Source organism: Chamaea fasciata, unplaced genomic scaffold (assembly GCF_029207755.1).
Source record: "Chamaea fasciata isolate MVZ Bird 193981 ecotype frontalis unplaced genomic scaffold, bChaFas1.0.hap1 SCAF_4, whole genome shotgun sequence".
In the NCBI taxonomy this organism is placed as follows: Eukaryota; Metazoa; Chordata; class Aves; order Passeriformes; family Sylviidae; genus Chamaea; species Chamaea fasciata.
The window spans coordinates 78,554,232-78,565,995 of record NW_027094089.1 but is presented as its reverse complement, the minus strand read 5'-3'; the positions used below and the strand labels follow the sequence as shown (position 1 = coordinate 78,565,995).

At 39.4% G+C, this 11,764-nt stretch overlaps 1 protein-coding gene across 1 annotated transcript in view; it reads right to left on the bottom strand.

The window, feature by feature from the left end:
- Positions 1-6,697: 6,697 nt before the first annotated feature.
- The window catches only part of LOC136288703 (connector enhancer of kinase suppressor of ras 2-like), a 40,872-nt gene continuing 35,805 nt past the window's right edge, over positions 6,698-11,764 (bottom strand). Inside the window, exons 8-12 of the mRNA XM_066182179.1 lie at positions 11,011-11,081; positions 10,162-10,262; positions 8,337-8,844; positions 7,831-8,030; positions 6,698-7,162 (exon numbers count right to left, since the gene is read on the bottom strand). Coding sequence (XP_066038276.1) covers positions 6,947-7,162; positions 7,831-8,030; positions 8,337-8,844; positions 10,162-10,262; positions 11,011-11,081 — 1,096 coding nt within the window. The 3' untranslated portion in view covers positions 6,698-6,946. The remainder of the gene's footprint in view (positions 7,163-7,830; positions 8,031-8,336; positions 8,845-10,161; positions 10,263-11,010; positions 11,082-11,764) is intronic.

The following is an 11,764-nucleotide window of genomic DNA, read 5'->3' as shown; positions in this document are numbered from 1 at the left end:
GCAGTGCAACTTACAACTTACACGTCTGTGCAATGTACCATGAGGTATATGCCCAGTGAGCAACACACAGTGAAGTTTTCCATTCATAAATTTTCATTGTAGACACACAAAAAGTTAACAAGTTATTAATCTGTGATAGAAAACGCAGCCGGTTACAGTAATTCACACAGAACTCATCTGGAAAGAGGGAAAAAAGAAACCTAACGTTCATTGCCTATAGAAACTATTGGATCGTCTCTCAACATAGACAAGTATAAAATTAAAAATACTGTTGTGAAACTGAAGAAATACTGTGTTATCCAGGGGTTGAAACCTCATTTGACCTGTATTAGTCTAGAACCATTGGTTTTCTCTCTGTAGCATCCATGAGCTGAGGGATTTACTGCGGTAACAATGGAGCATCTGCTCGTCAAAGCATTAAGCATGATGGGCATTATAGAAAAGTTGCAGAATGCTCAAAAACTTTCAACTCCAGCATTTTCCCTGGCATGGACAGGTGGTTTTCCATTGCCTCTCAGTTCATCTCCCAGCTGATCAGAAAAACAAGGCTGAAACATGGAAGATTACTCCTATTTGAAGCTTGACACTTCAAACTTCTCAAGATGGCTCTAAAATACTTATTTTTCTTAATGACAGAAAACATATATTTATTTAAGAAAGAATCACCCACAATATAACTTTGTGATAAATAACAGTTCTGCCTCTAATACATATATACATACTGCTTGTAAACAAAAATGCCCACAGGTCATGGAGTCTCCATGATTTTTATACAAGGCGCTATAGATTTTTTTTTTAATTTTATTTTTTTTTTTTTTTGTTATTGAAAACAGTCCTAGTGAAAGTTTGGTTTATAACCTCCTATTGCTACAGAAACAGTAAGAATGTTTATATTTACAAAGAAACAAAGACCATGGAGGCCCCATAGCGTTATTTGCCAAAGATTTGAAGTTGGTAGGGTTTGCAAAGTACACGTTGCCAGCACATTGGACAGGTTGAACACCAGCAGTACTACAACTCCAGTGCTTTGGTATTTCAACCCCTGAATATACAAAGACATTACTACAGCCTACTTCACAGTTTAATGCAAGTAAAGTGCAAGCCATAGAACAAGGGTGTCATACATTTCCATACATGTAAGCATTACCTAAAAAAGGCTCTATACAAGGTTTATTAGCTATTTAGTAACCTAGATGAAAGTCTCCTATGGCCCAGCAATTAATGATCTTACAAGGATATTGTCTTTGTAATACAGTCTGTGTCAAATGTAAAATGTTTATTAATACTAGTGCTTTTCTCCTATATCCTAACCTGTTTTCTCGTCAGATTTTTAAACTGAAATCCTTGTTTCTCAGTAAAACAGGAGTCCTAACTGATAACGGGGTCTTACTGGTATTTTGGCCAGTGAACACAATTTGTTGAGACATATTTGTTTTGTGGTTGCTAGTGAAAAAATGCAGTAGTTAATATGTATAATGTGACATCCTTAGTTAATCTGCAGCATTCGGACAGATGCATTTACTGTTAGTAAAAAGATCTGTATTGATACCCCCACCAATGCCTGAGGATGAACAATATTCTAGAAATGTGAGGACAGAAGCTACAGGGCTTAGCTGGTCAAGCAGCAGGTTGTCGACATATTTGATCATTTTTACAAGGTTGCTTTCTTTCAAATACTGCTCAAACAGTGGCCTAAATGCTAAAAGTCCCTAGCTGTCACTTCTAATACATGTATGTTCTTGATAAAAATAAAATATATAAAATAAAGATATATCTGTCCAGCTTGCATTAAGAGTGAATGTGGTTCTTTTCCTGAAGGCAGTTTCTGTCTGAATTATTTAATTTTTTTTTTTTAAGAGGAGGTCCCAGTAGTATATCACCTGTCTTCAAACCTGATAAAAGCTTAAACAATATTATTTATAAACCTCCTCCTGGATGTGCAAGACCCGTAAAAGATAGAAAATAAGCTTTAAAAAATGTTTCTTTATCTATTAGTTATATCTGGAGTGGGGAGTTCCCTGCTCACATATTAGAGAGTGGAACTGATCAGAAACATCACATTTCACTTGTGTATAATAGGAGCAATGAAAATAACTATAAACATCAACTATGGAAATAAAACTTACTAGTTTTGGTTTAAATAGCCATGAAATTTCCATGCATCAGCTGATATTCAGATGGGATTTTCAGATCTGTTCCCACTTAACACCCATCAAGAGCCTCAGCCACGTGGTATGAATTCATCTGAGAGAGGAGATGGAGGACCTTTGCCCACAGCATCCTGCCTGGGAAGCCTACCCTGAGCCTCAGCTTTAGTGAGGGAAACATTCTAGAAGAAAAAGAACTTTCTAATACTGAATATAAATGAAATAGCTAATATTGCTTCTCCAGTCTTTCCTGTTATTACCCATTTTTTGTCCTAGAGGTGAATAAACATCATTTGGCAGCAGGGAAGATGATGTGTTGTGGCCTAAAGGTGTATGGTACATGGAAAATCTACCATGGAAAACCTGTGCCCTTCTGGCTGCCCTAAAGCACCATTTACCTACTGTGAAAACTGAGGAGAGAATAAAATCCTTTACGAGACCAAGCCAACAATTATTTCTCTAACATTAAATGTAGGGAACCTGGGTATGCCATGAATGGGCTTCAAGCCCATTGAGAGGCTTGTCCTCTCTTCCTTAAGGAATTTCCCTAGGACTGGATCTGGGGACAGTCAGAATCCAGGCACAGACATAAGACTTGCTTGTACGTATTGACTGTTTAAACTTTTAATTGGATTTGCCTGGTGGTATCCTCTAGTTCGGAAGCAGCTGATAGGCCTTGAAGAGGGGGGCTGGTTTTGTTGTGCTGCATCGTGCCTTAGCCAAGGGTCGTTTTACACAAATCATCTTTGAAGGACTTTGTTCCCCACTGCGTGAAGGGTTTGTACAAACTGATGGTGAATTGTCACAAAATAGCTCTGCTGGCAGAGCTGTCCCTTCTCAAGGATCAACAGCCCCCAGCTATTTCACCTTGGTCATAAATACTGTTATTTTTTGCAGAAAGAATGCTTTTATCACTTTGGAAGACAGTAAGACCCCATAAAGAAATATTATGGCAAATAAGGTATGTGATAATCTTGGCCTAATTCGCATTACTTGAGACAAAGATAAGAATGTTCTTTGTTCTCCTCAGATTTCTGTTGAGTTAAACAATTTCTATCAGATTCTTCATTTTTCTCCCAGAGGTCCTATTAACATTTAAAGTGAAATCTCCTAAAGGTCAGTAGCAGAACTGTACAATTTTTGAGGAGGCTGAGCCCTTCCCAGAGCCACTGGGAGTGGGAGTAAAGTAACTCATTCAAAGGTACCTGTACCGTCCTTCACAAGACCTTGGAGAACGAGTTGTTCTGTAACTGCTGAGAGGAGTGTGAGCAGGCTTAACAGGCCATGTACAGTCCTCTGCAACACTCATTTCTTTTTCCTTGGAAAAAGCCAGTGGAGCACCACATTTCCAGCTCAAAAGGCAGCTGCTGAGATCTGAATATGCTGAAAACAACTCTCTCCTCCTCCTCCTCCTTTGATTTTTGTTTGTGTCAATTAGAGCAAGCTTAGGGTAGTTTTTCACTTAAAATAATGAAACCAAGAAAAATGTCTAGGTTCTCTCAGGAAGTGTTGCTGAGAGAGCTATTAAGACACTTTCAAAGATCTGACATGTCACTGAATACAGACCAGCATTAAAAAAGGAGGGGAATCAGTAGCTCAGGGGGAGCATTAAATCAGTTGTAATGAAAAATAGCCAGTAACAAAAAGACTCAGCTTGTGGAGTGTCAGAGAAAGTCTGTGGGCTGAGACATTTTACCTGCAGGAATTCTGAATGAAGACTCTAACTTTAATAAGATCCAGTTAAATAAAGCACATCCATATTGTTGTGTATGTTAAAAACCGAGTTTTACCTGAGAATTCAGGCAGGAAAACTGGTAAATTAATAAGTCTATTGTATACATGATGTTTATTTCCCTTGAAGAACTCAACAGCCAAACCTTGTTCTTTTATTATTTAAAAATATGACATCAAAACGACCACAACAATTCCAGCTGCTATGTACAGTGTGTTTAAGTACCTGTTGGTACAGGAGAATTGGCCGTATTTTAATACATAAGCAGGATTTGGTGCATGAATTTTTAAATACAGTATCTGTATTGCACTTTGCATTCCAGTGAGTTCAAAGGTGGTGAAAATCCAAATAATTGTGCTGAGGTGACTACATTCCTCTCTGCAGTCCATTTAGGTTGGCACCTAGGTCCAGAAGGAAGAAACCCGTGGCAGGGAGGGAAGGGCTTGTGTACATGTGCCAGTGGGATGATAAGTTCTTGTGAAATGGCTTCCAAATGCCAGCTGACATTTGTGAGAAAATAAAGTCTTTGTATTGCTTAATTTAGCAATTAGATTTTGCTTGCTCTAAGGCACAAGCAATGCCAGACAAGTGGTTCAAACTTTTCTCCCAGTTAATCTTAAGCCCATTAGAGAGAATTTCTCCAGTGTATTGCATCTCATTTCATCTGATGAATTTCCTGGACGTTTTATTTGGCCTATTCAGTGCAAATCACATTTGCTGAGAGCTGCTCTGCAAGAGCAGAATGCAGACTCAAAATTCCAGGAATTTCAGAAAGAATGATCTCATGACACTGAAAGAATTTTAAAGATTAGCTGAGAGAATGTATGAACTCTCCACTATTTATCTCATCTCTTCACATTACAGAAATAGTATTTAAACTTAAAACAGAGATAACCAGTTTTCCCTGCTACTTGGGTTATTTCTGAGAAATCTATCTTCCCAATTATGTTTCTCATTTTCAGCTGCATCTATAAGTAGTCTTCTCTATTTACTTGTGACTTCACTGAATATGCTCAGTTATGTCTTGAGTGATGATGCAGTGGCATTTGAAAATCCTTTCAGAAAGCTGTTTGGAAATAATGTAGATCTTTGCATTATGAAAGCACAAACCATCTTTTGGGTTTGAAACAATAGGCATATTTAAATTTCTTTAGAAATTTTGATAGTTCAATCTGCATAACTATTTCTGTGTCTATCCATCACTCCTTGCATGTATAACATGAATTAATTTCTAAACGGATTCTTTAATTTATGCTGTTGGTCGCTGGAAATGAAGCAGTGAAATTAAAACTGGAAAGAAGGGAGGAGGCAAGGGAAAGCTGTTTTTAATTTTGTCTTTGTTTCTCAGTATGCAATTGTATTTTAAATTGTTAATAAATGAATTTTACCCAAGTCAGGTTTGTTTTGCCTGTGATAACCATTAGCAGGTTATCTCCCTGTCCTTGTCTCAACCCAGGAGCTTTCCCATGACATTTTTTCCCCATTCAGCCAAGGTCATACACCCTCAGCTGCTCTGTGGAGACAGAACTAAACACCCAGGACACCTTCACTTGGTCTGGCTTTGGGAATAATGAAATCTCTCCCTGGATATTCGGACCTCACAGAGATGACATTTTTTTCTCTATTATACCAACCTGTATTAATTTTACAGTCCTTGATGGATGAGAGACAATTAAGTTTATCTTGTGAAAAAATTATCAGTGAAATTGTTTCAGTGAAATCTCTTTCAGTGAAACGACATCACCTATATTTACATCCCCTTCATTCTCCTTTAAGAGCTATATTAGTAAGCAGAGTCAAAGCAAACTGTGAATGGCTTTGAAATCTATGTTCAGTAGCATTCAGAGAAATCTTTTTTTCCCTGTAAGAATACAAGTATTTTCCCCAAAATCTGATTCTTACAAACTGTTTTCACCCATGCAAGGAAGTGAAATACACTTGTGTGTCTTCCCAAACCAATCAACACCGATTGGTTTTCGAATGACGTTTTCAATACTTCACTCACTTGCAAATGTACTGCTAGCAGTTAAAAATTATTGCCAGACATTACATAATTTTGAATAATTAACTCAGCTATAGATGTCAGCCTATCACAGAATGTAATTGATTAGTTCAGAAGGTTTTTTTAGCTTCATTCTCATGCTTTTTTTTTTTGAATTTTGTGACTCACAGTCATGTGTCACTTAAATTCACAGTGAAGAAACGATGAAAACCTGCAGTATGTACCTTACTCAGTGCAGATGTTTTGTTTTTTTTTTCTTTCACCATGAAATACTTCAAATTCTATTAAAACCAGTTTAATTTGCAGCATTAGTGAACAACCAATATTGTTCTACTCGTATCTTGCCTCTGTGCCAAACCTGCTTGCTTGTGTTCCTTCATTTAAAGGCAGGCACAGCATGTTACAAACACAGTATTTAAATCGCATGTACAGAGTGCCCATAGGGCCAGACTGGGATCTATTTCTTAGATGTACAGTGTACATTTTAAGGCACACTATAGGGATTGAGTTTACATTTTGATAACTCTGTCCTTTTATTTGCAAAGATGGTCACTACCTGGAAATGTTGCAAAAATAAATGTTCATCTCTAAGAGTGGCCAATGTATTCATGTCTTCATTTTTTTATATTTTTTCTCCAGAAAAATGTGTGAAAATGTGAACTTTAGGGCATTTTAAAAGGAAATGTCAACTACCATGTTACATTTTATATACATAGATATGTATTTTTTATATATATCTAAATATATAAAATGACTGTAGGAGCTCATACTATAAGCTGAGTTTTAGTACAGTACTTTAAATATACTGGTATTTATTTTCAGTTACACTTCTGCACTGCTTCTTTCTAATGCAGAGCTTGATATGGATGTTGGTTGATAATAGCAAACAAAAAAATTTATAAAGAATATTATTGTCTTATCATGCAATGTAAGTAGGCATCCTGTGGCACTAATCTCCTACCCAAGTATTTACAGTACTGCTGAGTACCTTAGAAATAAATTCCCCAGTGTTTGTCTGACTGCATCTGTCAGGGCACCCAGCAGTGACCCAGGCTGAGGCTTCTGTCACACGTGAGTCTCGATGAACGAGTGCGTGTGTGTCAGCATTGGGGCTGAGCTTGCCAGTTCAGAGGCTCCATTTTGAGACTTCCCAGCAGCACTGTACTCACAAATGTCCAGGAAGAACTCATAGTTCTTTAATTTCCAATCTTTGAACTTCTTGGATGTTAAGTTTGGGTCATCCAGAAGGCTGTTGATAACTGTGAGATCCCCTTCCTTTGCCTGGAAAATTCCAGAAAGACAGAGGACAGGTCAAAATGAAATTTTGTATTTCAGCACTTTATTTCTTCTTTAACTTTAATGCCAAGTGCCAGGAAAACTACTATGGAAACTTTAATATTTACCTAAATTCAGGAACTGTTACAGCATAAACTGTTTGACAGCTCAGTCTGTGGCATGTGCTGCATATTGCCTGCACAGAGTGCCAAGTAATCTCTTTTTTTTCCCTTAAGCTGGAGAAGATGTTTGCTTTCAAGAATGTTTAGTTTATTTGAAACTTAATTTTAAAGCAACAAAAAAAGCATTAACAATAGAAAGATAAACAGATTAAGGACATATAGTGACATTAAGGACAAGGGGGAATGTCTTCACAATGCCAGAGGGCAGGGTTAACTGGGATATTGGGAGGAATTCCTGGCTATGAGGGTGGGGAGGCCCTTGCACAGCGTACCCAGAGAAGCTGTGGCTGCCCCTGGATCCCAGGAATTGTCCAGGGCCAGGTTGGACAGTGCTTGGAACAACCTGGGATATCGAAAGGTGTCTCTGCCCATGGCAGGGGGTGGGACTGGATGGGCCTTAAGGTCCCTCCCACCCATCAGCATCCTATGATGCACAATTAGGCTTTTCCTAGTTTATGTTCCTTACACACAAAATCAGGGATAAAGCCTTACTTTTAAAGTGCTCTTGAGGACTCGGATGTGGTGCAGCTTTTCGTTGATCACGGGGTCGTTACACCGCTTCACGAAAGACTTGCGGAACTCCTGCTTGGTGGAGGGGCGCTGCTCCCCGAAAGCTGACAGACTGGCTTCTTCCAGAGTTCTGTAGAGCTCTTGCAGACCATCTGTGATTTCTTCAATTTCTTTTATGTTTTCTGAAAGGGAAAACATAAAAACAAACCTGATCGTTCAGATGAAGTCTCTAAAATCAGCAATACTGCAACTTCAGTACCATCTTAATCTATTGCTCAGTTCTGCAATGTTAGTTTTGATGAGACAAGAACATTTGCACCATCCCAAAGCTCAACTCTCAGTGCTATATCCTGGTATTTCAATTACAAACTCCTGTGTTTGCCAGCATCCAGCAGTGGTTGAACTGTTGAGAATCCTTGCTGAGAATACTGGCAATACTCTGGATTTTGATGGCAGTAAAGTGGATCCGAACATCTCCCAGAGCTTACCTTCTGCACAGAAACTATTGTGCCTTCTAATAGGAACCTTCTCTTCCAGATCGTCATCGGTCCCTTCGATGGACTTCCCGTGTCCCTTCCCGCGGACGTCTCTGTTTCGGGGCAGGCTTTGGCTGCGCTGTTTCTGGGGCCGCCCGTGGGAGCTGTGTCCCCTCGGACATTCCACCAGAGGAAAAGGCCCATCCTGCTCAAAATTGTGGCGCCTCTGGACGGGCAGCGTGGCTTGTCTCCGCTTGTCCGGTGACATTCCGGGCCGGCTGCTCATGTACTCTGCCTCCGGAGGGACAGTCTGGAGGAAATGGAGCCCTGAACTGGTTAAGGGAGTCTCTATCAGGTCCTGCCACGAGCGCCGTTCTCGGTAGGGAGGTCTGCATCCCGAGGAGTGTGTGCTGCCTGCTGCATCCTGCCGGGAGTCCTCGGCAGAAGAGTGGGAATATGTTGATTCACTGGAAAAGTGTCGACCTTGTTTGGCTTCAGGGAATGGACTTGAAGAATTCACCTGGAAAGATACAAAAACATCTGCCCATGAGACAAGGTTTTGAACAGACCCAAGAAAATAACTGCAGTGTGAAACACTGCATGATATCTAGTAATCAGAGGGACTGATGGGTTTGATTTGTCGTAACATGAATCACTGTAAACAGAAGAGAATTAGCAGTGACAACTTTTATACAAGCGCTCTTTTAACCACTCCCTATTCTTGTTTTGCACATTCTCTGCCCACAAGCAACTCCTGATGGAAAGAAAAGTGTAACACTGGTGCAGGTTTCCTGAAGACCCTTCCAGCTTACACTCAGTCCAGCTGAGGATAGTAGAAATCTCCAAAAGAAACCATAATTGGATTTCTTTTCCTTTTTTTAGGGGCCAAACAGAAAAAAAACCAAAATACAAACCGAAACAAAAAAAAACAACACTTCAGCACCCAGGAAGATTTTTGGCTGGGGGACTGTTGAACTTGTGAAACGATTTGAGTGAATTCTGCTGGGTCTGTGTATAAATTTAATTCAAAACAAAGAGAAAGGCAAAAATGTGGAAAAACAGAAAGGGAGGGGCTTAACCTGTATCCCAGTTGATAAAACAGCATCACATGGGTGAAAATCAGTCTGAACTTCACCCATGTGATGCTGTTGTCTCAGTCACTCTTTCTTTGGTTCTGGCTGTGTGAGGATCGTGTCATTCACGCTGAAGAAAAATCTGAAAGAAAAATAGAGAACAGTCCTATCTGTGCTTAGAATTATAGAATAATTATCATAATTGCCTGTGTTTTGTCTAATAGAAATGTTCTATTTGCAATACTGTCATTACCATGGTATTGTACACAATGTAAAAAAACCCCTTTCTTAGAAAGATTTGTTCTTCAAAAAATAACTAAAGCATGATTACTGGGTGAATGTGAGCTGATCTTAATCTCTAGCATCCAGTATCCAATATTCATAGTTGAAAATCAGTCGCAATAAATACAAACTATCCCATCCACCACATTCTTTCCATATTCTGCAGCAAAGGTAAAATTTGAATATTCTGTTGCTGTTATGGTGTGTAGTTTCACCAGTCCTACAAAAAAAGGTCACGTTTCCAGTCTGGTGACAGATCTGTGTCAGGAGACATTTACCTCTCCTTCCTTTCTAACTGATTTGCTATGGAAAAATCCAGGTCTTGGCTCATGAGGAGCGGCAGTAATTTCATTTTTACAATCACATCTGGCTTTGTTCCACCGCCTTTATGGTGCTTAAATATCCCAGGACAAGGGAGGTGCAAGGCAAGGCACAGAGATGTTTTTGGTGACCTAGGGTCACATGCAGTGTCTGTGACTCACTGAGGGTGTGCGGTGGTAGGTGTCACACAGCGTGGAGGAGCCCTCCTGCTTCAGGGTCAGGGAGCCGTCGATGTCATCCTGGTCACTTTCGCTCCAGTAATCTGCTGACAGAGCATTCCAGGTTTTACTCGGGTGCTTTTCCACAAGCAAGCAGATCCCACATTTTAACAACATCTTTCCGTGGTGAAGTAAACCTTCCCCAGTCACCTGCAGGGCTCGGCAGCCACTCAGGAACAGGCTGGTTGAAAGGTCTGGTACCGCCGCCCTGCATACAGGGAGCTCAGGAACCTCTGAATGCTTTAGGGAAGTGTTACAGAAGGCAGCTTGGGCACCTGACTCCCACTGCACATAAAAACCAACTTCTGCTTGTTGACTTTTAAACACAAACCTCATTCCACAAGCCTGAACACTTAAATTAAGTGGGCATAACAGGTTCCACTGTGTGTGCTGGGAAAAGGCCAAGGCTGGCACCTGAGCTCAGGAGGTTCAAACAAATATTGCTGAAGCACACATTGCCCCAAGTCCGTGATGTCTGCACTGGTTTTAGGGGGAGGAACATCCTTGAGGGCTGGAATCTGGGAGATCATACGTCACCCTGAACACCACATTCTCTTTATCACTCATCTTAAATATTTCTTAAAATTACTGCTCAAGATTTTATTTTCTTTGGTGGTGGCACCAATAAATGTAGTCCTTCAAGGAAATGTATTCTTATCAAAATTGATACTTGAAAAGGTATGGCCATATGTTGATAAAGAAGTCAGTTATGACCTCTCCAGCTTTATTGAAATACTGAACAGATTTTTAGTGTCTGCTCTCTTTTCCTAATTATAATCACTGAAGCATTACCTTCATCTGGGTGAATATCCTTGTCATCAGGTGTGTAACCAATTGCTGCGAGACCCAAGCGATTCATCCATCTAATGGAACAATAAAAATAAGGAAGATAAAGAGAGGTATTTAAAAGCAACATCTCATGTAAATCTGAAGGCGTCTACATCCTTAACATCTGAAAAAGTCAGTCACAGCACCTAATGCAGAAAGGCTGTTAAACCCATGGATTCAGATGTGTTGGGTGGCTGATAAGTGGGAGTGAAGGATTTATCCCATTTATTCTGATTGCTGCTTCTATTTGTTTCAAGAACTTGCCTGAATTGCCAAAATACTAGGAAATAAAATAGAATTATCATAATTATTGTCTGAAAACCTGTGTTGGGAAATAATAAGTTGTATTAAGCTTGTATCCTCTGAAAGCTAAAACAGCCTATGGCAGTTTGGTTATTTGCTAGTCTGGATTCACAATGCTGGTGATATAAACATTCAGTGTTGTTGAGCTGTGATATCAACATTATTTTCCCTAAATTTGTTTAATACAGACTTTTGGGCTTCTAAAACAAGACTTGGTAAATTGCAAGTACTTAAATATTTGCATTTGGCATTGGATGTGCCTGGTTCTTTGTTTGTCCCCAAAATTTTTAATTTGATAGAAAGTAAGAGTCTTTACTTCATTAGGAAAATATTGTGGTTTATTTTGGGGAAAATACCAATTTGAGTTTTCTTTGTGTAAAAATTACTGGATGTTTATTCAATATATATAATTGAA